Source organism: Haemaphysalis longicornis, unplaced genomic scaffold (assembly GCF_048455015.1).
Source record: "Haemaphysalis longicornis isolate Haplotype H1 unplaced genomic scaffold, Haemaphysalis longicornis Haplotype H1 scaffold_1, whole genome shotgun sequence".
NCBI classification, from domain to species: domain Eukaryota; kingdom Metazoa; phylum Arthropoda; class Arachnida; order Ixodida; family Ixodidae; genus Haemaphysalis; species Haemaphysalis longicornis.
Genome location: NW_027526203.1, coordinates 95,826,931 through 95,853,578, shown reverse-complemented (window position 1 = coordinate 95,853,578; position 26,648 = coordinate 95,826,931). Strand labels below are relative to the sequence as shown.

The 26,648-nt window shown below is 48.8% G+C and overlaps 1 protein-coding gene across 2 annotated transcripts in view; it reads right to left on the bottom strand.

Moving 5' to 3' along the window:
• Window positions 1–26,648, bottom strand: part of LOC144178220 (astacin-like) — a 114,681-nt gene that overhangs the window by 25,959 nt on the left and 62,074 nt on the right. For both annotated transcript variants that reach the window (XM_077705908.1, XM_077705917.1), the window contains exons 4-5: window positions 19,347–19,461; window positions 9,346–9,530 (exon numbers count right to left, since the gene is read on the bottom strand). In XM_077705908.1, coding sequence (XP_077562034.1) covers window positions 9,346–9,530; window positions 19,347–19,461 — 300 coding nt within the window. The remainder of the gene's footprint in view (window positions 1–9,345; window positions 9,531–19,346; window positions 19,462–26,648) is intronic.

The window sequence follows — 26,648 nt, the reverse complement described above, 5'->3', positions numbered from 1 at the left end:
GTTTTTTATATAGTGTAGGGGGAGCGATGCGGACGCGGACTACGGACGCCAACGCGGGTGACATCGTGAGTTACTGAAATGCTCTGCATTTAAAATACATGTAGTGTTAATTCAGTCCGGCTTCCGCAACACTTACGAGCGGGAACAGAGAGAATCGTTCTTTATACATAAATTTCGGACGCTTACTGAGGGTATACACGAGAGCGCAGGGAGATTGGGCTGCCTACGAGACCTTACGTGAACTTTTTTTTTATTATTATTATTATTTTTGGGGGGGAGGGGGCGGGGGGCGCGCAGTGAGGGAGCCAAACGAGTGCTGTTAGCAATAAATCTGCGGTTCAGACCTACTTTTCTCCTCATTATCGTTTTGCCATTTTTAACAAAATAGAGAACACGCTCCTGGCGACCACACGGTTACGAGTTTCGGGAAAACGGGGGGGAGGGGGGGGCTAGGGGGGTGCGTTTACGCACGGGAATGACTCCTCCGGCGACGTTTCGGCGCTCCGCTAGCGCTTCTGCACCAATAAATCTCCGTGGCGCGCCGCGCCGACTCGGGCTATCGATTACAACACGACTTTGGACCATGTTGAGTGTGCGGACCTTGCCCGACGCCGCAGCCTCCGTACTCATGTTTCCTCCGCTCCTATCGCTATGTGTGTTTAGACCCTGTATTGGCATTCGTGAGCTACTGGGGGCCATGTGGCGCCTATCTACATTTGCAACAACGTTCTTCAAACATAATTCACTCCTAGGGGTTTTTCTTCCCTTTTTTTTCTCTCTCTCTCTCTACAGTACGCGGAATACGGCACGTCACGTCATTCTGAGCCGCTGAGCGGTCCCTCACTCTACCTTTCAAGTTTCCGCTGTTCGACCTTCGTATTCGTCGGTGTCTGCTTCTGAGAACCCCCCTTCCTTCTGCCTCTCCTTTTCTCCCCTCTTTCTCTATTTCTAATTGCCTCCTTCTTTATACTCCTTTTTTCTCCTGTTTTCCTTTTCCCCTCTCCTTGCTTTCTGTCGCCGCTCGCCTGGGGAGAGACGTGTATATGTGCCGCTGAGATCATTGTACATGTTTGCTTTCATTTATTTGGTTTCTTTTCTGGCAAGAAAGAGAGGTAGAGGGCAAAATTCCCCTCTCTCGTGAAGTGTGTATCGTAGAGCATATTCAGTCACTTGTAATTTTCCCTGAAGCAGACCACACCACTGGTCGAAACTGTCGAAATAAAGTCTTTGTTAGTGTTTTCCAAGTGGTCGCACCCACGTTTTTGAATATATATATATATATATATATATATATATATATATATATATATATATATATATATATATATATATATATATATATAAGAGAAGAAAAACTTCGAACAAAGTAAAAGCACGATTGTGGCCTACGTTTCAGCAAAGAGAACTTGCTTTCCTCAGGATATATATATATATATATATATATATATATATATATATATATATATATATATATATATATATATATACAGGCAGTAAAAGAAAACTTCTCGAGGAGCCAGAAAAAATACTTGAGAAAATGGTAGACGCACAATTAAAAACAAAAACAGTGGTTTACTGACCTCGCGACTGCGGGACCAGTCTTCATCTTGAGATGAAGACTGGTCCCGCAGTCGCAACGTCAGTAAACCACTGTTTTTGTTTTTAATCGTGCGTCTACCTGGTCCCGCAGTCGCAAGGTCAGTAAACCACTGTTTTTGTTTTTAATTGTGCGTCTACCATTTTCTCAAGTATATATATATATATATATATAGTCGTGAAGTGGAGTCCTTAGTTGCTGCAGGAATACGCACAAAGTAGGAGTACGCTCTTCGGAGACTTTATTTCCAACGCTTCGACCTGAGACAGAAAGACCTCTCTCAGGACGAAACGTTGGAAATAAAGTCTCCGAAGAGCGTACTTCTAAGTTGTGTGTGTATATATATATATATATATATATCCTCGTGAGACCACAACACAATATATTGCACACTCGTTCTCAGCGCCGTAGCGGTTTTCCAACAACTGTAGAAGCAAAGACCGCCTGTGCAAAGAATTGCACAGACATGGGCTGCCATCTAGCGCGGAGTGGGAGAAGTCGACTGCACGGTTCTTTTTGCGCGCCATTTTGACGATGGCCTCCGTCCCCGTGAAGTCGTTCTACTCGGCCCGGCCAAGTAAGATGCTCTTATTATCTTACCGCTTTACGGAATGGTTTGAAATTTGTGTTGAATGGATTCTTGAATGTGTAGGGATCATCTAGAACTCAATTTTATTTCGCACAAACGTGTATTTTGTTTGTTGTCGCGCTGAATTCTTTTGTGTACATTTTATTGCACACTGGGATCGAGGTACATTGTATTAGGTATTTTCGAGTGTGTGCGCCGTATGTACTGTTACGATGACCGGGCAGTAAATTGACGTTTATCTCTAGCAAATAAGCTTTTTTCGGTTTATAATACAATGTTTTCAATTCGGATTTTCTGGACTGTGCTAGGGCTGCGGCTGAAAACTGCCGAGGCGATTTTGGAAGCCATTGCTTCTCAGGATACATCGGATCTCGACTTGTCAGAAGACGAAGAGGACACGACTGTTCTACAGACACCCCTCCCAGATGCTTCCTCTTCAGGTGGGTTGCGTTATACAAGCCTTGAAAGAGTAGAACACGGCGCTGCATATTTTTATCTTTTCTTCTAGAAGAGTCGGATGACGAAGATCGCGAATGTGCGCCATCCACAAGCGCGGGAAGACCAATCCCCTGGAAACAAGGCACGGAGTTTTTGCCATCCCTTCCGGCCGTGCCTCACACACCGGATAGTGAACCAGATTCTCGCGCAAATTGGACACCTTGTGACTATGTTAAACAGTATATTTCCGATTAAATGTACGAAAAAATTCATGAAATGACGGATGTCACCTACCACCAGAGAAAGGGGATGGCGTTAAGTACCAGCGCTGTAGAGATCAAGAATTTCTTCGGCGCAACGTTCATGATGAGTTGCTTAGGCTATCCGCAAATCCGTCTCTACTGGGCAAGGCAGACACGCGTTACAGCAATTGCAGATGTGTTAACCCGTGACCGCTTCTTTTTGTTGCGAAGCAACATAAAAGTTGTGAATGACCTGGACGTCACTGACGATGAGAAGAAAACCGACCGTCTGTGGAAGTTGAGACCTTTCATCGAGATGATTAGGTCGGCTTGCCTGAAGCTGCCAAGAAGCCCATCAGCGAGCATCGGTGAGCAGATAATTCCGTTCACTGGGAAAACGACACTGAAGCAGTACGTCGCCGGTAAGCCACACCCTACAGGGCTGAAGAATTTTGTTCTCGCCAGCCCTAGCGGTATGGTACTGGATTTTGAGATTTACCAGGGCAAGTCTTCGCTGGCGGCCAACACATCCGACCAGGGTGTGGGTGCCCTAGCAGTTTTGCGGTTGTCGCAGTCCATGCCAGCATGCAGTGCGTTGTATTTTGACCGCTTTTTCACCACTGCACCGCTGCTCAAGCGTCTAGCGAAGGACAACCTCCGGGCAACGGGCACGATAATGAAGAACCGGATACCAAAGGATGCGAAGCTTCCCGAAGACAAGACACTTGTAAAGAGAGGCCGCGGTTCGTTTTGCCAAGCGGTCAATGAAGCCGATGGCATTTGCCTAATCAAGTGGATTGACAATAAGCCCATTACGTTTGCCTCCTCGCACGTTGGGGAGGAGCCAGTGGGGAAATGTAAGAGATGGTGTAAGAAAGAAAAGATTTACAAAGACGTGTGTCGACCTGCTGTAGTCGAAGCATACAACAATAACATGGGAGGCGTTGACCTCTGTGATAGGATGGTCAGTCTGTACCCCAGCAAGGCCAGGACAAAGCGCTGGACTCTGCGCACTCTCTGCTTTCTTGCAGACGTCGCTGCGGTCAACGCATGGCTGCAGTACAAAGAAGACTGTGAACTGCTGCAAGTCGCAAACAAAAATCGACTCAAACTACTGGATTTCAAACTGCTGCTTGCTCACCATTTGCTGAGAGGGGAACCGGGCGTTTGTGAAAGCGACAAAGAACCGCCACCCAAACGATCTGCGACCACGACAGCACCATTGCCTCCTGTCTCTTTCCGGACAGCCGGCGCCAGACACATGCCCGAGCTTACTGAACAAAGGTCACCATCAAGGTGCCGAAGTCCCGGATGCTCTCAACGCACGAAGTTTCGGTGCACTCGCTGCGACGTGTTTCTTTGTTTAACTTCCTCAAGAAACTGCTTCAAGCAGTTTCATAGCTAGAATTTCAAGCTTGAGAACTGTTCTTTTCTGTGCAATATGTGATTTTGTGTTTTTTTCGTGCACTGAATCCCGGTGTGCAATATATTGCACATGCCAGGATAGGCCAACGCCAAATGTTTCGTCAATAAAACTTTTTTGTTGTGATTTCCTGGGTCCAATGGGCTTATATACACCTTTTCTTCAACTACACGCGGCAGTTTCTTAGTCGGGCCTCCCGAGGATATATATATATATATATATATATATATATATATATATATATATATATATATATATATATCCCGTTTCTAGTCCGCTGTCGTTCCTACATTGCGTGCATTCATCATCATCTTATTTTATCTTCCTTCTCGATGGGTGATCATCATCTCCGCTGCTGGAACGGTCGCTGTACTTTTGTGGCCGTGCCCGGCGCTCGCAAATAAAGCGGACCTCAAGCGTTCCCGTCGACTCTCTCAAGTGGTGGAGGGTGTCTTTGATCCCGTTGTCTACCTCTCGGGGCCGCACCACTGGAGGTCTGATCAGGTCGGCGGTTACTATTGCCCACCAGCTCTATGCAGCACGAGAGCAGACACTCGGACAGCAACGCTGCGGCCCCTGTCCAGCCTGCCATCACAATCACCACCTGTCAGAGCGATCCTCCGTTTTTCTCTGGCCTCCGGGGTGACGATGTTGAAGATTGGCTGGATCAGTTGTACCGGGTGCGCGCTTTCAACCTATGGGACGATACATGGAAGCGGAAGAATGTCACGTTTTCCCTAACTGAAGTGGCGAAGACCTGGTTTCTGAACAACGAGGGAGATAATCCTTGATTGGACCACTTTTGTAGACGAGCTGCGTAAAGTTTTCCGCACGTCGTCGACTCGGTCGCATGGAGCCAACAAGAAATTCGCGGCCAAGGTGCAGCATCAGTACGAGACCTACTCTTCGTACATCGAAGATGTCATCGCGCTTTGCCGACGAGGTGACAAGGGCATGTCGGAAACCGTCAAAGTACATCACGTCATGAACGGGATCTCCTCTTGCGCCGTTAATGCTCTGGTGGTACAGATTCTTACGACGACTTTTCACGTGCCCCCGATCTGTCCGCGCATGGACCACCCGCAGTCCAATCGCATTCAACAAAATTGTTTGCCTACCCCCTCCTTTTCGGATTCAGAGCTTCGTACTTTGATTCGGGCTATCATCCGTGAGGAGCGACAGCAGCGTGACGCATCCTGACTGCACGTCCACACCCATGGCCTGCGCGACTGATAAAGCAGGAGCTGACGTGTATGACCACCGTTGAACTGCCCGTCCATCCTGTTCTGCTAGACGCCCTTGTCCTACTCTCAAGCTGTTGCGAGACCAACCCTGCCTACTGAGCCAATCGCTCCTCCGGCTGATCACAGCCACTTTACCGCTATTTCTGCACCTGTGCCTTCACCGCCATTCTTTACAGCGTGGCAAGAAACCCGGCCAACGAGTGACCGGGCAGTATGCTACCATTGTGGCATACGAGGGCACATTTCTCGTTTTTGTCGACGATGCCAGCTGGACGAGCGCCGAGGTTGCGCACCATACGAACGCGACACGCTACTCCCCTCGTCAGCGCGTCTGCTCGCCTCCTGCGCGCCAATGTTTGCCTGCTCGTGATGCAACTTCCCTTAAGACTCGCGCCAGGCTAGACGTCGCTCTCCTTCACCCAACCCTGGCTATACACCACCCTTCCGCCCATCCTCCCACGTTGGTGAGAACGGTGTGGAAACCTAAATGCCGCAGTTTCTGGGGGTGAACCTGCGTTACAAAAGAACAATGCAAGTCCCCCTTACCGGCCATGGAATACGTTGACTGTTACAGTTGTAGGAATTATCGTTAAAGCACTTGTGGACACTGGCGCCGGGATATTTATAATTAATGAAAGTTTGTGCTCTAGACTGCACAAAGTAGACTAGACTAGACTAGACTAGACTAGACTAGATAAGACTAGACTAGACTAGACTCTAGACTAGACTAGACTAGGCTCCTTACTGTGGTCCAGTTTACGTCATGCAAACGCGGCTCTGCTTCAACCCTCAGGACATTGTACAGCGCGTGGGCTCATCAGCAGTATTCGCCATCACATTCAGTTTGCGATACTTTCTCAATGCCGTCACCAAACCATTTTAGGATGGGACTTTGTGCGATCCGCATGTTCTGTCATCTCCTGTGGAAAGCCGATGACTCACCGAAATGGACGTTGCTGGTGTCACTGACGAGCCAGAGCTACGCTTGACCACTACTTCCGACTTTACCCTGTCTCCAGGCGAAGAAAACGTAATGTGTTTGAAAAATAGAGCGCGACTTGGACAAAGACAGTACAGACGGACGACGGGAGAAGCGCTTGTCCCGTCGTCCTTTTTTACTGCCGTTGTCCAAGTCGCTCTCTATTTTTCAAACATAATGCACCAACTTGCCCAACAGCTTTGTTTAAAAAACCGTAATCTGCGCGGCTTGAGACAACATTGTTGACGGCGGTGTGTTAATTGCACCAACCGGAAATTTTTTCGTTAAAGGACTGCTAATACCCCCTTGCCTTGTCCGTTTTTCAAACGGGTCCGCCTTTCGCGCCGCAGTCAATATGACAACCGAGACCATCTTGGTACCTCAAAACGCCACTATTGCTTTCGTTCCCCGCGATGATGCTGCAGTTGTTCTTCCTCTCAGCCCTTTATCTCCTACGAATATTTCATCGGATCCCAAATTGCAGTCTGTTCCAGCTGGTGCAATTACTAACCCTGCCCTTACCATCCCATCGTGCTTTCATTGGCTGCTGCGGCACGACAGTCGTATGATGATAGCGAGAATAAAACTCGCGACACATCCACGAATACAGCATGTGATTGGCATGCGACTGGTCGCTACGACGGAGGCCCCGACTAGCCGTACGCGTGAATTTGAGACACATGGTCGGACGTGTGCGTGCGACGTGTCGTCCGACCATGTAGGTCCGACCATCTGCGTAGGTGCACTCCGGACGATTTAGATGCGTACAAGCCAAATCCGGGCAGGAAAAGAAAACATTTATCAACTTGAAGTAAAAATGAATTGTGCTACTACGCCCCACATTCGATGTTATATGATCTTATACGAGCGAAGATTCCGCTCGTCCATGCGCTCGGTAGAGCTGGAAACATGTGTCTACCAAGTTACCAGGTGTCCGTATTGCCGGCGGAGAGCGCGTCCCGCGATGCCCCCTTGAAAATACTCCGAAGTGCTACGGGCGCCTTCTCGAGGCTTTGAAAGAAACTTTCCTAGTGACGTCGTTACGACGGCACCTTTTGATTGTCCTTGGCCGCGGCGGCACTGTGATCGCAACGACCGTATGATTGCATCAGGCCATAGGTCGCCAGGCTCACTCACGAGTGCACTCACACATCCCCACTCACCAATCCCGAGTGAGGGATGAGTGAGCTTCGCCATTGTTTTGGACTGGCGAATGTGAGTGCGAGTGAGTGCGAGCCCCACTCGCACTGAGCCCCGCTCACCACTCGCGAGTGCGAGTGCCTCTAGCGGTGAGCCCCACTCCCCACTCGCGAGTGCGAGAGCCACTCGCGAGAACTCCCACTCACCACTCAGGAGTACGAGTGCCACTCGCCGTGATTCCCGCTCACCACTCACGAGTGCACTCGCGCTACTCGCCTGATTTGCGGGGCGATCCGCGGGGAGTGTCATTAACTCCCTGGTTGGGTTGTTGATTTAGGAATACGTTTTGGATTGACTTCTGACGTCGTAATACTCTGATACTATTCCGTTTCACGACCATGGAGGGTATGCTGCGCACACACGCGTGCGACGGGTGACAAGTGGTGATCGCTAGCGCAGGTGAGTGCGAGTGGCGACGGCGAGGGTCAGCATGAGGGTGAGAGAGTGAGGGCGAGTGGTGAGTCCGAGTGAGTACGAGTGGTGAGGAAGAGTGGTGGGGGAAAGTGGTGAGCGTATACGTGCGAGTAGAGATGGCGAGCGGTGAACGTGAGCGCGAGTAAGTGTGAGTGGACACGGTGAGTGGTGAGCGTGAGTGGGAGTGGGTGCGAGTTGTGAGGGCGAGCGATGAGACGGCATGTGAGTGAGTCCATGAAAAAAACTATATAGTTTTGGGTAAGTGTGAATGAATGGCGGCCATGTTTTCCGAGCTATGCATCTGGCTAGCCAGTCGCACGTCGTGAGCCTCCACAGACGAGCGAACGACGCCAAACCCGGTCCTAACGATCAGTCGTAACAATCAGCCGCATTCCAATCGCATGCTCTAGTTGTCCATGTGTCTCGCGCTTATTACCTGGCTTGCAAGTGGTACGTCGTCGGCCTCTTCCGACGAGTGTACGACGCCAAAACTGGTTCTGTGCGACACTCGTCACGACCAGTGGCATGCGATTATCGTGTTGTTTACGCTCATGTGTCTTGAGCTTTAGTGGTAATACAGCATAGTCTATATAGGTGTCGTAAAGCAGCTATGCATACTCTGACACATTTCTATTTTCAATGTATTATGGAAGTTGTTTTCCTCACTTAATTTGATGCTGAGGTAACACTGCCATATTTCTGTTTCAATAGAAATCCAGGTGTCAAGGAGAGGTTAAAATGTATTCGAATGGCGCAGGATTATACTGTAGAAAGTCCATGGCATAGGCATTAGTCTCGCAGTGCACGTCAATAGGCTGATGATGATAACGGAGATGATAACCTCATATAGAATTGTTTTGTATTTCTATACCGTTATTCTGAATTCAGCATTTCTTTCCTGCAAGATTGCAAAGAAGTGCGCCTAGCGCGAATAAGCTGGGACGTACATATCTGCGCTGGTCGAGCTACAAGTTCTTAGAAGTTGACGGTCACCACAAAATTTCGTAATTTTTTAGAAACATTTAAAACCAAGTTAGAAATCAAGCTAGAAACGCTGCACAGCCCGCTTCATGTCTTTTCATGCCTTTCGATGTATTGCCTACCGATGTATTATGTACCGAGGTACATAAGTTTTATTTAAACAGGTCAACAACGTGTAAAATGTTTGGACATGTTAGAATTAAATATATGGACTGGCCGATTGTATAAGAATACTCACTGGGATCGATGTTGTCCCAATGCACGGTGACATACTTGTCTCGGTCAAAGCGGCTGTGCTCGTGGAAGAAGCCCAGGGCGTGCAGAAGCTCGTGCAGCAGCTGGCCTAGGTCGGGGCAGAGGCTGGGGTCAAGCGCTATTGTCTGCTCTCCGCCTTGCATACCCACATTCGATGCACAACGGCCCCTGCATTGCAGATCCACATGTACGACAGAAAAAGTGAGGTAGAGCAGTACGGGGCATGATATTTTAACGTAGTCAAGTCACAGAAGAAGCCTCCGGCTCGGCTTCACCACAGGGTGGAGACTTTTATGACTAACCTGAAACACACAAGGACAGAGCCCACGAATCAGTACGCGGAATGCGCGTTACTAGAACAGTTATCTAATCAATACGAGCGAGGGATGTCCTAGAGGAGAGACCGTGGTCGTTTGGTCTCCGAAGTGGAGACGTCCCGTCGTGCACCTGTAGGTGTACAACATTCCCGATCCCTGTAACCGCCACATCAGGCTTCGAAAGCAAGGGTGGCTGGGTGGTCAAACACTGCGAGCCACGTGGGGCGTGGCCGTCCAACTCGTTTCGCACATACGCAAGTTCTCTGCTTTTTTTCCGGTCTCGCAATTTTTGTGCAAGGGCACAACCTCGCAACTCTGACTGTATTGTTTCTTGGTGTTTGTGAGTTAATTCCGAGTTTTCCTGCTCTTTTCTCAAATATTGTAATTTATGCATGGCCAGGGCAAAAAGTTTTCCGTAAGTCACCGAATCCATCCATATGACTGCACTCGGCCCGACGCACGGAGGTTAAGGCTTGAAAGCCCTGAAAACATCTTACCTGTGCTACTGCAGATGTTTCTTGCGAATCTCGCTCGTCTAAATAGGGTATAAATTGTTTCATAGAGTATTTCTTGTTAAATAACTGGCAGCAAATTTTATAAACCAAAAAATTCCCCGCATTTCCCCGAGGGGAAGAATGTGAAAGTGCGAATGCACGAGTTGAATTTGCGCGGTTCGGTAATGTTCGCGAAAGAGAGATCACACACACACACACAACTGCAAAGAAAGAAAGATGCATTTATTCACAGACACCTATTTGTGTTGTCGTTGTACTTGACTGCTAGAGCTGATCTCAGCTTTGAAATTTCGTGTCAGTACTCCTTTAAGCGGGTGCATTAGCCCTTCTCACGCCCGATTCCTGGCCAATACCACACGTGGGTATGTGCCATGTCAGCGGCCAGGCAGCGCGCGCCCATCTCCCCCCGTTGCCAAGGAAGACGAGGAGATTCCTGGCCAATCCCCCACGTGGATATGTGCCATGTCAGCGGCCAGGCTGCGCGCGCCCATCTCCACGTGCGCGGACATCGCCGGTGGACGCAGGTTCAGAGTCGCTTAAGAAGTGCATTGCACTTAATATAACCAAAAGGCCGCAAAACAATTGTTTTTTTTGGCATTCATAACTCTAAGTAGAACTATTCAACATGTCCAGTCTGATAACGTTGAAAGCATGGTCGTGACAGGCGGGATGAGGAAGCGGTGTTGTCAAATCAGTTGATGGCGACATTGACTGTGCCTAGTGTCTGTGCCTTGTCGTCAAACTCACTTCGTGTACTAGCAGCAAGTTTTTAAAAAAGAGAACGCCAATGTTTTGAATAATGTAAGGGAAATTTCGGATGGCGCTGATTAAACCGTTCATTAATTTCCCTTGATTAGTTTTTGTTTACATTGATCCTGGATAATTTACTGTTTTCATCAACACTTCTGACAAAGTCCTCACCGACATAAAAAGACAATCTTGGCCATAGAAGCTGACCAGCTCCGGGCCCTTGGATCAGCGATGACTGGTGGGCCGGGCAAGGACGGCAGGCCAGCACCAAGGCATCTTTTGCTAAGGATGCCTCTCATGGGTGGAGGCTCCTGCTCACCAGTCAATGAAACGTTTGTCTCACTCTCTCCGCTGAGTGAATGAAGTGAGACGTGGCAGTCCGCCAGGTAGCAGTGGATGTGCAAAGCCAGTATTCTTGAAGGAATACAGCAGGTCGCCCTTGCACAGTGACGTGGTAGAGATATAGCACTAAATAAAGTGAAGTTCGGTACCGCAGCGGTGGCTCAGAGGTACAGCACTCGCCTCTTATGCGGTAGTTACTGGGTTCGAACCCTGGTGCCGCCGGGCACCCACCGGTTTCTTTAATGGGTACAGGCGTACCCCTTGTCGAGTGCGGACCCTTGAAAGGGGAATCCACGTCTGGAAAGCTGCCTTTACCCTATCGAGGGGCCCCTGACCCTTGTCCATCTGGCGGGGCCCCCGCCCATCATGCCGCGTTGCACCATTGCCGGGGGTGAAAGAGTCTGGCGGCATGTCCTGCCACAGGCGGTTGCGAGTTGAGCGTCCACCGTGGCTGTGGAAGGCACCATGTGCATTCGTGTGCCTTGGTGGTGCCGGGCACCTACCAGTAAAATAGGTACAAGCGACTCCCCGGCCTGGCGCTCGGCCCTTGTGTGGGACTACAACGCTTGGGAAGTTCACCCGGCTTGCACGGGAAATCGCCCTTATGGTAAGGGGCGGCTGCAGAAACGCAGGAACTTTTTTTTTCTCGATTCTTCTCGAGATGGATACAAAAGAAATCTGTTGGCCCCGATTGCATACCGAGTGAATTCTTGAAGCGTTACGCAGAGTGGTTTGCGAAGTGTCTATCGGTTATTTTCAAAGCATCACTAGAGCGAAATGCATTACCCATTGACTGGTTAACTGCCAAGGTAGTTCCTGTTCATAAGTCTGGAGCAAAATGCAGCGTCGACAATTACAGACCAATCTCAATTACACGCATATGCTGTAAAATACTGGAACATGTCGTGTCAAAATGCCTGTACAAGTACCTTGAGGATTCGAATATTCTGGTCCCTTGCAACATGGTTTTCGGCGGAATTTATCAACTATTACTCAGCTAGTAGAAAGCGCCCATGATTTCGCACAATCTCTAAATGAAAAGGGTCAAATTGATGCAGTTTGCCTTGATATGTCAAAGGCGTTTGATCGGGTTCCCCAAGCGCCGCCTATAAAGACACTAGTACGCCTCGGCGTAAATAAGAAGTTGATAGAGTGGCTTAAATCCTACCTTTCTAACAGGACACAATTTGTTGAAATTAATGGTGTGAAATCCCGTACTTTAAGTGTGACTTCTGGTGTGCCCCAGGGCTCCGTGCTCGGCCCGGTGCTCTCCTTGTTCTACATCAACGACATTGCGGAAACAGTTTCACCTAATATTAAGCTTCGCCTGTTCGCAGACGATTGCCTTATATATTCAAGAATAACTCATCGTAAAGATCAGGTCGCTTTAAACGCTGCACTGAATAATCTGGGCGACTGGTGCAATAAATTGAAAATGAAAGTTAACTATTGCAAAACCTCGTACATGACAGTCACAAAAAACGTAAAAAATGTGTTGGCGTTTTCCTACCGATTAGACGGGCATGCGTTAGAGCGAGTAACGCATTTTAAATACTTGGGTCTTTGTCGTTCCTTGAGGAAAGTCACCACTCCGCTTTCTGGCCTCACCCTCCGGACCGCGAATGCTCAAGACGTGAAACCATTGGCCACGTGCACCGCCCGAGTTACAATCCAGCAAAACGTCTATATATCATCCAGTTCATCGTTTTGGCCTCCTGTTCGCACGATATTATCCTCGGTTGGGACTTTTTGTCACGACATCACGCTATCATTCGGTGTGCTCGCGCTGAGGTTGAACTTTTCCCGTTTGACGACATCGCTATCCCCTAACGTCCCGCCAAATTGATTGCCACCGATGATACCGACATTCCTTCCGGCACCTACGTGCTTGTTTCCGTGTCTTGTGACTGTCTGTCGGACACCACCGTTTTCTTTACGCCGTCGCCACTGTTCAGCGCCCCGAAATGTTTGCCGCTACCTTTCGCTGTCCTTGAAATTCGCTCTGGTCTCGGTACAATCCTCGTTTCAAACCCGTCGTCATGCCCCGCCACATTGGTTCGCAGTGAACGTCGAGCCAGTTGACGATCATCTCATCGTCGACGCATCCGAGAACGCTGCATCACTGCACCTCGCCGCGCTTGGGCCTAGTATGAACTGTGACTCTGATGCCTTTTTACGTTCCCTCGACGACGCTTTAGTTCCTGTGCAACGAGATGAGCTTCTGGCCCTTGTACATCGTTTCCGAGACCCTTTCGATGCCCAACGCGTCGAATTGGGCCGGGCATCCAGTGTTTCGCACCATATTGACTGCGGTTCCCACGCACCCCTAAGACAGCGGCCATACCGTGTGTCGCCCACTGAGCGCCAAGTCATTGATGAGCACGTCGCGGACATGCTCAAGGGCGAAGTTGTACGTCCTTGGACAAGCCCCTGGGCCTCTCCCGTAGTACTTGTGACGAAAAAAGATGGCTCAACTCGCTTCTGCGCGGACTACCGGTGCCTCAACAAGATCACGCGGAAAGACGTCTATCCGCTTCCTCGCATTGATGGCGCCCTCGATTGCTTGCAAGGAGCCGAGTTCTTCTCTTCTCTGCATTTACGCCTACCAGTTCCCAGCCTATGGATTTCCACCACTATTCGCTCCCGCTACTTCTAGCGCAACCCCCACTTCGTACTCAGCTGACTAGTCGACCTTGAAGTCTTCAAGCCGCCGTTCCTGTTCTCCGCGTCGCCGCTCGGTTTCGCTCCCCTATGGCACAAGCGGATCGTCTCAAAACAGCCTATGTCACACCTGACGGGCTGTACGAATTCAACGTCATGCCCTTCGGGCTTTGCAATGCGCCAGCAACCTTTGAAAGGATGACTGACAACATATTGCGTGGCCTGAAGTGGAAAACATGCTTGTGTTACTTAGATGACATAGTCGTGTTTTCCCCTGATTTTGCGACGCATCTTACCCGCCTCGAACAAGTGTTAACCTGCCTTGCCACAGCCGGCCTGCAGTTAAACTTGAAGAAATGCCGCTTTGCAGCTCGAAAACTCACTATTCTAGGCCACGTGGTGAGAAAAGATGGTGTCCTTCCTGACCCAGCAAAACTTCGCGCCGTGGCGGAATTTCCCGAACCGACAACAATGAAACAACTTCGCAGCTTTATAGGACTTTGCTTTTACTTCCGGCGCTTTGTTCGCAATTTCGCCACCTTTGACGAAGCTCCTTTGTGGTAACAACGAGATCGGCGATTGGTCACCCGCCTGCGAGAACGCCTTCAATATGTTGCGCCGCCTTCTTGTTTCCCCACCGGTACTGCGACATTTTGATCCCAGCGCTCCCACGGAAATCCATACCGACGCCAGCGGTGTGGGCCTGGGCGCAGTACTCGCACAACGCAAGACCGGATTCGAGGAGTACGTCGTCGCTTACGCCAGCCGTACCCTTACAAAAGCCGAAGTCAACTACTCCGTGGCCGAAAAGGAATGCTTAGCGATCGTTTGGGCTATTACGAAATTTCGCCCGTACCTCTACGGGCGCCGATTCGACGTGGTGACGGACTACCACGCCGTTTGTTGGCTCTCGTCGCTAAAGAATCCGTCTGGCCGCCTCGGTCGATGGGCCCTACGGCTGCAAGAGCATGACATACGGTGGCATACCGGTCCGGCCGAAAGCACACAGACGCTGATGCCCTTTCTAGGTCTCCTCTACCAGCCGACGCTGAAGATTTATCTCCTGTGGAGTGCACTCTGGCCCCCCCTTGATATCACCGACATGGGTGCTTAACAGCGAAAGTATGCGTGGATCGCTTCCATTGTGGAATTTTTGTCCCGACCATCGCCAGCAGCCGCGCCCCGCTGTCTCCGCCGCCAAGCTGCCCATTTCTCTGTAACCGTGACCAACTCCTTTACCGCCGAAACTATTTGTCCGAAGGTCGCAAAAGGCTCCTGGTCATCCCTCGCCATTTACGCGTGCACATATGTTCTTCGTTCCACGGTGACGCGCAGTGTGCCCACGGAGGTGTCCTAAAGACATAGCGAAGACTTCGTCTTCGCTTTTACTGGCGAGGCATGTACACCTTCGTCACAAAATATGTTCGTTCCTGCCCAGACTGCCAGCGCCGTAAGTCTCCCCCGCGATCAACAACGAGCGAACTCCAGCCTCTGCCGTGCCCTGCCCGTCCCTTCGATAGAGTGGGCATCGACCTCTACGGCCCGCTACCGTGCACCTCCAGAGAGCACCGCTGGATTATCGTTGCGGTAGATCATCTCACGCGATACGATGAGACAGCAGCCCTTTCAGCAGCCACAGCCCGGGACGTGGCGTCCTTCCTCCGCGTTTCATCCTTCGACACGGAGCGCCCCGAGAGCTGCTGAGCGACAGAGGTCGCGTATTTTTATCGGAAGTTATCAAAGCGCTCTTGGCCGAGTGTAACATCGTTCATCGCACTACCACAGCGTACCATCCGCAAACCAACGGCCTAACCGAACGATTCAATCGCACTCTGGGAGAAATGCTGTCTATGTATATTTCATCAGACCATCCAAACTGGGATCAGGTCCTTCCGTTCATACCGTACGCGTACAATACCGCGACGCAGTCGACTACCGGATTTTCACCGCTCTTCCTCCTCTACGAGCGGGAGCCGACCTGCACGCTGGACACGGTACTTCCATACCGCCCTGATCGCTCCGCGTGCACACTGATGTCCCAGATTTCGCAGTTTGCTGAGGAATGCCGCCAGCTCGCTCGTTCATTCACTTCTGAACACCAGCAGCTACAGAAATCTCGCCATGACGCGTCCAGTGCACCACGCGATTTCTCTCCCGGCTCCCTTGTTTGGCTTTGGGTGCCATGTCCCACTCCAGGTCTCTCTCCAAAGCTTACATCGAAATACCACGGTCCTTACCGTGTTATCAAAAGCACTTCGCCAGTGAATTATGTCGTCGAACCAGTTATGCCCTCACCGGATCTCCGGCGCCGCGGCCGTGAGACTATGCATGTTCAGCGACTCAAGCCCTACTATGATCCGCTGGTTCCGTCGTCACCATTGCTCGCTCTTCTCGCCGGGGGTGATTGTAGCGAAGTACCTGAACATTAGAAGATGGACACTTTTCCAGTGGCTATGTCCTGTCATAACACAGCAGTTGGTGGACAATCTTCCGATAATGTTATGTGACATGCAGCGCTTTTGGAAGGAGACGAAGTGTGTCCTCGCACAGCTCGAACCTCAGCCCCGGTTTCCTACGTCCGCTCGGACTCTGCCTGACTTGATGACGTGACCATTTGCAGGTGTCAATAAACGGCACCACATATGATTTTTTACACAACACTTACTCGACAGAAAATTAAAAAATTAGCCCATGCGAGTTTCGGTATGCATTGACCATCGTGCTCCAAACGGTTCGTGAAGATGGTGGCGTTGTTTTGTGTCTGCGAATACGGCTGTAGGCACCGGTCACTGCTCAGAGGGCGCGACGAATATGTGCACCCAGCGCCGCCCCGCGGAAGCTTGAGCTAACTTTGGGTCGGCGTGAGGCAGACGGCGGCCGCGCGTTCATATATTCGGCACCTCTCGGTTTGTTTTTGTGATTCTGCGATTGTTTTTGAAAGGTGTCTCGACCTTGAAAACTGTTCTGGCGAATAGTTTCCCCGTGTCTCAAGTGCTTCTGTGCGATTTCCGGACAATTGCGGGGCTGAACTACTACTGTCGGCCTCGCGTACGCGCGAAGTTAGAGATTGTACGTTCCCGCGAGCGTGTGCACCGTGACAGAAATTGACGGGACAGACATCATTGCGAAGTCCCATTCTCAGCAAGGGAAGGTTATTTACAGCGTCAATTCAGGTCAGTAGCCAGCGTACACAACAGCGCTCCACGACAGAAGCGTGTTTGTGTTATTGTTTCCGCTGTTCGCGCAACCAAACTACAGTTACTTTTTTGGTTGCCCTTCTTCAGTTCGGTTGGTGTTATCACTAATTAACAACGCATTCCACACGTTATTAGCTGTTGACAAAGTAAACGCAGTTCCACACAGTTCGAAATCTGCTGCGGAGCGGCGGTTGTCTTTATGAAGATTCCGTTTCGCTTCGGCTTCTATCTTGTGAGTAATGTTAGAGTCGTCTTAGCGGCTAATTGTGATACAGTTTGTTCAGGCCATTCGGAATTGTCCAAAACTTATTTCCTCCTCCTCCCCATACTCTGTTTAAACCATACTAACCTCAACTTTCAGAGTACGCAAAACACATTAAAGAATTCTCCTCCCCATGCTCTGCTTAAACAATAATAACCTGAACTTTCAGAGTACGCAAAACGCATTAAAGAAGTCAGCGCGAGTGAATGCAACCTTGCCTTTGATAGCTTTCCACGCTCTCGCTTGGAATGCGTTGCCGAACTATGTACACTTCGGGGAACAAAGTAGGGCAGTACGCGGGATGCGTATTGCTTGACATTGCTTTTGGCATCACTCGCGAAGTGCTGTGAATGCATATTCTTGTGACGCCTTTTGGTATCCATTCGGTGCCGTGAATGTCGCTAAAAAAAGTTTACTGCTGATAAAACAATAGTGGCGGAAGCGGTAATACCTTGTGTTATGCAACTACTACGACGGCATGCGATTCATCGCAGCGCGTGATGTGTATGAACACTGAAAGCAAACGTTTTAGTTTTACGGCCCTTCGTGTCTGCGCTGCGCATAAACGGTAATCGTACTCATAAATTTACTCCTTCCACTGACAAAAAATGTCATGACTTTCTTACTTCCTTGAATTTTCTTACTGCTAAAATCGCTTCTTGCGACGCTTATTCTCCCAGGGCTGCCCGAGCGAGAAACCTGTACAGAACAATGGCAGGCTGGCTTTCGCGATTGTGGCTGTCCTTCGCGCAGCAGTAGTGGCGCTGCAACTAATTCTTTCCTGCAGCCTTTTGATCATTTCGGACCCTGAAACTTGCAATTATAACTATGTTTCTTAAAAAACTTCCGCCACACAACGTCGAACCACATGCAGCGCGTGTGTTTTTACGTGCGCTGAACGGCTGGTCGCGACATCCACCGACCCAAAGTTGCTAAGCCGCGGCGAGAGGCGGCGCTAGAGTCGCGCGCAAACTGCAGTGTCCGGTGCCTATTGCGTTTGCAGGAGGCCCATCTCATTTAATTTCCTACATTGAAGATGACTCCGAAATCAGGCAAAGAAGTCTTTCGGTTTTTTTTAAAGCGAAGCTTTGCTAATCTGGTCGAGTGGTTTCGCCGTCGTGGGGAATTCGACGTTCATTTGAGCGCAGCTTCTCATACCCTTTGAAACGTATCACGTGACTCGGCGGGACGAGCTTCGCGGACGGACGCGTTCGCTAGCATCCACCGCCGCCGCTGCCGGCTTGGCTCGGGCGCTCTCCTCTGCCTGGCCACAGTACTCGCCGCGTGCATGGGAGTTTGGTCATGGATAAGGGCGAGGCCGGGTCGTCTTCTCAGAGCTTTTCGCGGAAGCTGGAGGTTTTGAGCAGTCGTTGGAAAGTGGCATCTAACACCCCCCCCCCCCCCCCCCTCCCCTCTTACGGATATCACCCGGCGAGCTGCTTCACTGGAGAGAGTCCGGAATGCCAAGAGCACGAAGAGTGAACCGTTCGGCTCGGAAAACACCATGGGTTGGGGCACAATCGTAGACAAAGGCATGTTTAATTGATTTATTGATTGATTGTAAGGTTTAACAAGCCGACGCAACGCAGGCGATGACGCGCACCTCAGTGGACGGCTCCGGATTAATTTTGACCACCTTGGGATGCTTAACCTGCGCCGAAATCTGGAATCGAATCCGCGTTCTGGAATCGAATCCGCGTGGCCTGGAATCGAATCCGCGTCCTCATGCTCAGAAAGGCAGGCTTCGGGCGCACTGTATAATAATTGCAGCTAAATCAAAGGTTAACCAAATGAAACCAAGACTTAACCAGGCTAAGCCAAGGTACGAATATCCAGGGCTAGCTGATCTAAGCCGCAACCCTTCTTTTATCCTCTGTACTCGACGTGGCCAGCTGCCAAAAATGTCCCTGCAATTTTCCTTGCATCAAAGGTTCACTCACTGTCTGTAAGCGATGTTGATATAGTTTTCTTGGCCGTTGCGTTTCTCGAACTTGACGCAAGACCTTGACTGGATGTATTCCATAGCCTCCTCGACAGTTTCCTTCACGTAGTCATCTGAATCGTGGGAGAGAAAAAGGGTTACCAGCAGTAATGTTCATTCATATCATGAATTGGTAGAACATCGCACGAAAAATGTTGAGAATAGATTGAACAACTACATGTCTTTAGGCCAAAACAGCAACTCCATCGCTTCCACATTCACTTCACTTCACTTCACTTTATTTCCTTAAAGACCCCCGAGGGGGTATTACATAAGGGGTGGGTTAACAAATAAAGTTTTTTTTTTTTATTATTGACAGGGGTTTTCATTGCGAAAGATGTGCAGACAGTTGGTCGAAAAATGTTGCTGGACAGGAAATGGCCACGACGTCGTGGGGAAGATCATTCCAGTCGTATGCAGTCCGTAAAAAAAAGGACATAGAAAAAGTGGTCGTTCTAATACGTGGACGGGCAACTTGAAGTGGATGACGAGTGCGGTGAGATATGCGGGCTGGTGGAATGATGTAGGGATGACGGAAAGGGCTATGAAAAATTTTCTGAAACAGGCAGAGGCTGGAAATGCGACGGCGGACGTCAAGGTTTAAAAGAGCAGATTCTTTTTTGAGGGATGACACACTAATATTATACGCATATGAAGAATGAATGAACCTAGTAGCACGGTTTTGAACTGCTTCAAGTGAGTCGATGAGATATGCTTGGTGTGGGTTCCAGATTGCAGACGCATATTCCAATTTAGAGCGGATAAGGGATTTGTACGCCTGCAGCTTGACATTCTTCGAAAGTTCAAAGAATTCCCTTTTTTCATTTCCTTTCGTAAAACGAAGCCAACCTGTACTCGCAAATTAACGAACGCCGTTACTATAGGTTATTTAATGACATTTTGCCTCAAACGTACCTGAGGTTGACTTTGCGGTAAATAATGTGGACGGGTATGACCCATGCCAGTAGTTTTAGTAATTTGCAACGGCTATGCCTATTGTTACGGTTCAGCGCACCGCAACTCTTTGCGCGCATGCTACAAGTTGGTGTAGGACGGTAAAGTTGTACTGTGCTTGGCGGCAGAGCCCGCGTACATCGAATATGTTACTACGAGCGCCCGCCGCGCGGGCCCCGCTCGCAGGGACTCATGCCGCGGCAGCTGCAAAATACAAAACAAACTGTTCTAACGGAGACATATAGACTTGCATCAGCGGGCGACGCCGCTCGCCCAGATTTCCTCTCCCTTCTCTCAGATTGAACTTGCGCCGCTGGCGGCGGCTCTCACTCACCCGGGAAAGATTGTTCGTGAGTGTCTGTACTTTTTGAAGCCGTGTTCAAAGTTTTTTGACCGTTGGGGGGTCGGGTTATAAATATTCGTTTCCCACGACAACGTTTTAATTAGATTCATAGGATGGCATCCTGCTGTTGCTCTGTTCAAATCAAGCTGTATGCTCGCGCGGGAGGGTGTTGTTCCTGTATCATCACTGTTCATCTCTGGCCATGCAGTAAACCAGTTTACTTTTGCCTTCGGCTTTTTGTCGTCAACACCAAGGCAGCTGCTTCTGCTTGCCGCCCGTTCGCCACGCTACCACTACGCGACGCGACGGAGGCCGGTTCGAGGACGCCTCAGCCAATATAACACCATGTATTGTTTGCGTTAAAGTATTCTTTCCCTTGGGACTGGCGGGCGAATCGAGTGACAGACGCACTGGCGATACTTTTTTTGCGTTTAGGTAGCCCAAGAAAGGCTATCATCTAAAAAACATGGGGTAGTCTGCTTCCGTGACTCTCAGGATGTGTGTACGAGGGTTTCCGAACATGCAGCACGTGCTCGCAGTTTTTTTATGACGATAGGCGGAAGGGAAGAATTATTCACTCGATTGAATCCGCATAGACGAGGTCCGTGTTACATCTGCGACGGAAACAGTTCATTCACCAAAGAGGGCTGTTTTGTAGGGCTGTTGTAAACTTGCCGTTTTGTTTCGTGGAGGACATTGCCAATGTCCAGCCCTGGGAATACAAATCATCTTTTTCACGTGATTCATCCTATTGGAGGTAACGTTTGGGTTTTTTTGCAGTGTGAACAATGATTGAGAAGGTACGCTGAGGGTACAAAATGCGCGGTACTCTTCTGTTCGTTTTACAGGAAGAAGTACGAAGAAGAAAAGATAAAAGGACTTAATCCTCCTTGCGAAAGCAGCCGTCGGTAGAAAAATTCTAATTAGTCTGAGACTAAAAGTGAATTAAGCATATTTTGCCTCCTTAAAATCTATGTTTGGACGGAATCCCGTCTGGTCGGCGTGGGTCATGATGCAACGGAGAGTAAAAAGACCAACCAAAAAATATATTTCGTAAAATAAAAGACGTTTCGGCTCCCACACGGGAGCCTTGTTCACAATGAATTCGCCAGTATATCAGACCACGTTTTATGTACGTCTAAAAATGTGACGTAGGCAGTGGGAGTAAACTGGAGGCAGATTGTCCTGCGTTCGATTCAGTGTTCGCTCCGTCAGTCACAGCCGGGAATTTAACTATGGAATCTATCGAGCCGGGGGCCGGGTGCTCCCAACGTTCACTCCGCCCCCGAAAATATTCGTGCGCTACGTTGACGACTGCTTTTGTGTAATACGAAGAAGTGCTTTGACTCGTTTTACCTCGCACTTAAATAGCATGAAAGTGGCATAGAGTCACGGTGGAAGAGGTGGTCAACTGCATACTGTCGTTCCTAGATGTCCTTGTGAAGCGGATTGCGCCAAAACTCTCTTTCTGCATCTACAGGAAGCCGACGCACACGGGCCGCTACCTGCACTTCACTTCTGTGCATCCAGCCTCTCACAAGAGGAACCAGCCTCTTGCAACGGGCCAAGAGATCTTGCACTGAGCAGAACGACCTCGTCATTGACTCTGCCAGTGTTCGTCGGGACCTCGGTGCCTGCGGCTACCCCCATTCCTTTATTTCGTCGGTAGAACGCCAGCTGTGCGGCCCGGTACTTCCTTCGGCCCCTTCAAGACCGAAACATGCACCTGTTCCGTACGTTCCTGGAATAAGCGAGACCCGTTCCCGTGTCATGCGCACGTACGGCCTCCAGACAGCGCACGTGCCTACTCGCAAGCTGAAGGATGCCCTGGTCAACGTGAAAGACAAATTCACAACGAAAAATTCCCAGGAGTGGTATACTCCGCCCTTGTGGCGATTGCGAGTACAGCTACATAGGAGAAATCGTCAGCTCGAAAAACAGTTAAAACAACATGTCTACGACGTCAGAAAAGACCCTTCAAACGCTCTGGCTGAACATTCTGACATTTCGGGCCACGAGATAAACTGGGGCGCGGCACGCATTCTTGCGAAAGAAAAGAACCGGACGTCACGACTTCATCTTGAATGATTGATCATTACAGACCGCGGAGCGAACATTGAATCGAAAGCAGGGCAATCTGCCTCCAGTTTACTCCCACTGCCTACGTCACATTCTTAGGCGTACATAAAACGTGGTCTAATGTACTGACGAATTCAATGTGAGCATGACTCCCTTTTGGGCGCCGAAACCGTCTTTTATTTCACGAAATATATTTTTTGGTCGCTGTTTTTATTCCCCGTTGAATCATTTTGCCTCCTTGTGCTCGGCCCCCTCCACGCCTCCTACGAACTATATTGACGACACAGCCATTTGTGAAGTAGAAATGACTACAGAGAGGTAACAGCATTCAAAAATGCACAATATAAGAACAAATTGCGAAGAAAGTCTCCGAGTACACCGCGACGTATGGTGAAGAATGTTTTTGCAATGGAATTTTAGCCCAGGATATTTGAAAACAGGCGGAGCATGCCATTTCGGCCACGCAACTAAGAGCCCAGCTTTAATGCATTTTTTTTACGTCAACGGGAGCAGGGTATTTTTTATGACCCTTATACCTGTTACTTAAATCGCGTTTCTTGTGGGCATGTTTCTCTGTACTTTCTTACTTAAAAAAACTGCATCTGTTTCAATTATAATAAAACGACGTACCACATTTCCCCTTTGCTTTCCTTGGCTTTCTTAACTACCTTCCCTTAATTCTGTTTCCTTTAAATCGAGCCCCTGATTTCCTATTCTGATATAAATATTATAAGATGTATATATATATATATATAGCGTATGAATAAAGTACGATGTACAGTAAAAGAGACGACTAAAGGGTGACGAACGAACATGTTTTAACGTTTCGGCTTGGGGCAAGCTTGGGGAAGGCTTGCCCCAAGCCGAAACGTTAATACATGTTCGTTCGTTACCCTTTAGTCTTCTTTTTTACTGTATATATATATATATATATATATATATATATATATATATATATATATATATATATATATATATATATATATATATATATATATATATATACTTGAGAAAATGGTAGACGCACGATTAAAAACAAAAACAGTGGTTACTGACTTGAGTACTCAAGATGAAGACTGGTCCCGCAGTCGAAACGTCAGTAAACCACTGTTTTTGTTTTTAATCGTGAGTCTACCATTTTCTCAAGTATTTTTTCTGGCTCCTCGAGAAGTTTTCTTTGACTGCTTATATATATATATATATATATATATATATATATATATATAGCGAGAAGAATAGGCACATCCTGAAGTATAGACCATCAGGTTATGCGCCATTAGCATGCATCAACCATACGGACAAGTAATCCAATCCATAGGGTTTCCTACAATAACAGCTATAGAGTAATCTGGCGCTGGGATCGTCCGTCGCTATGGGCGTGACGGGTAGTTCTGGATTCCGATTGGCACTTGATTCTTTCTGGAAGTTATCGATTGAATCGTGCAGCCAGTTTTGTTTTCGTTTTTACTTGCATGAACGCATTTGACTATATTGCAAGAAGCGTTCAAAAATATCTTTCTCCTTGAACTGAATGCCGCACGCGCACTGCCGCCGCCCTCATTGGAAATGTTTTATAACCAGAGTTATAACCAAATCGGGTGGGTTATCAATTCATTGCCTGCACAACGAGCGCTAAAACACAAATGACGACTCTGTATGCGGCGAAGTGCCGGCGAATTAGCACATGCGGCCCTGATCAATCGGCAGATCAATGCATTTTGAAAGCTGACAACGGTTGCGAACAGCTTGGGACAAGCACAATTTTCGTGCGAAAGCCGGCTTTCACGCCGTAGACCAGCAGTACCGACGGCTGAAGGGAACGCAGCGCGATGAATGTCAGTAATCAAGGCTAGAATAACTTCTCTAAAGGTAATCGGTTTATTTTTTTAGGAGGACAGAACTTTTCTTAATTTTAAAAACTACAAGTGCCGAAACATTTGCAAATAGTTTTTTAAAGAAACATCTCAAAACATCTCAAAACATCTCAGGGTGGTTACGTCAGTTTCGAAAGTGATGTAACCACCCTGAGATGTTTTGAGGGAAGTGAAACGAATAATCATGCCATAGTTTTTGTGCGGCACGATCGGAGTGCCCCTCTGGCGGCGGTTAGGTAATAAATCCTTCTCCACCTGTGGTTCTTTACGAGGCGTAAATCGGTTTCTACGCAGACTTTCTCGACCATTTCACTCAGACGGACTCGTACAAGCCTCCGCGCGCTGGGGACTCACTAACCCCCCCCCCCCTTATTTTTTCAAGGCTGTCCACGAATATTTCGTTTCTCGATAAGCTTCCTTCGGCCACCTGCGGGCCACGTGGCACTTGTCTCTGTCTAACGACGGTCTCAAACCGACATTCACAAATGCCTTTTTTTCGTTCTTTTTTGCCATTGATCACCAGTGGGCAGAGGTTCGCATGCTTCTCTGCAATCCAGAGCCCTTCGTTCAGGCTTTCGAGGTTCGACCCTCCAAATGTTATGTATCTTTCTCTCTCTAGCTCTCTCTCTGTCTCTCTCCGCCCCCAGACACAGAACGCCGTTGTTTTCTGTGGACGCACACTGGTTGAACGTTATGCGTCTGTTTTCGGTCTATCAATGCCGCAACTGTGCCTCCGTCCCATTTACAACTTCCCTCTCTTTTTTCCTCTTTTCTCCCTTTTTCCCACCTTCTGTAGTATAGCTATGACATGTTATTGTTACTCTCCCGCTCTTTTACTCTCCCCGAGAGTTCCCATTGGCGAGGCTGAGGATAAAGGGAAGCCCTCGGATCCAAAGTGTGTATATGCGGTTTTCTGTCTATTCAAAGACAACCCCTGAAGAAGAAAGGTCCTCCTTTCGAAACTCTTGGGTATTAAATAATCTAAGAAACTGGACAAACGCTGTCGTCTCCCTCACTATGCTCTGCGCTGAACTTGCCCATTGAAGAAGAAATCCGACCAATATATATATACAGAAACATAGGTCGGCAGTCTACAACGCCAAAGGAGGCATAGGCGTGTGGTTAGGTTTTATTTTTTACTATGGTTAATGAAGTTAAGATTCTTTTTTTTTTAATATAAGGAAGAGAGAAAGAAAGAAAAAAAATCGCGCCAATCCACCCCGTGAATGTGGTTGGAAAGCAAAGCTGTAAACGGCCCCCATAACGATTACTCATGCGACGTCACTTAAAATCACTCACATCGCTCTACAAATAGTAAAACCAGAGAGAAGTGAAATGCACTTAACCACACCATTTATTACTTCAAAGAGATATTCTTGGTAAGGTTAAATCAATGCATGATGCATGAACGGTGTTTGGTTGAGTTGTATTGGTGTAGCACAAGAGTGGAAACTTTTTTTTATAAAATCAAAGTAGGCTCCAACCCGGTGTGAAACGGTCTGACTTCTCCGTCTCTGCGCCGCGGACGGAGGCGACGAGACTTGCGGCTGAGAAGGAGGAGGAAGAAATACTTCTGTTCAGATTTCTGAACGGCCCAGAGTGCAGCCATGGGGAGCGATTCCTTCTTCTGTGGGGCCCATATGCAGTCTGCGCGGCATGTGTTCTGTCCACCCGCTGAAGCTGGGTAGGTAGAGAAGGCCTGGACAGCAGCATCTCCCATTGCTCTTGTTGGGTAGTTGACGGAAAGAGAGCAAGGTGCTCAGGGCTAAAGTCGCACACCCCGATTACGGAGCGGAGTATTCCTACTTCTGAGAAAAATTTACGTTCAGCGTCGTAGCGATTCGGATGCATTACGTGAAGACGCGTAGGCTGCGGGAAGGAGCCCGGATTGTATGAGCCGTAGGGTAGTTTGTTGTTCTCTGGAAAGGTCAGGGTAAGGCGAAGGTACGGTCTGTCTCAGAAGGCGATAATGCTGGATTATCTCCCTGGACGTGACAAGCGGGTGACTGTC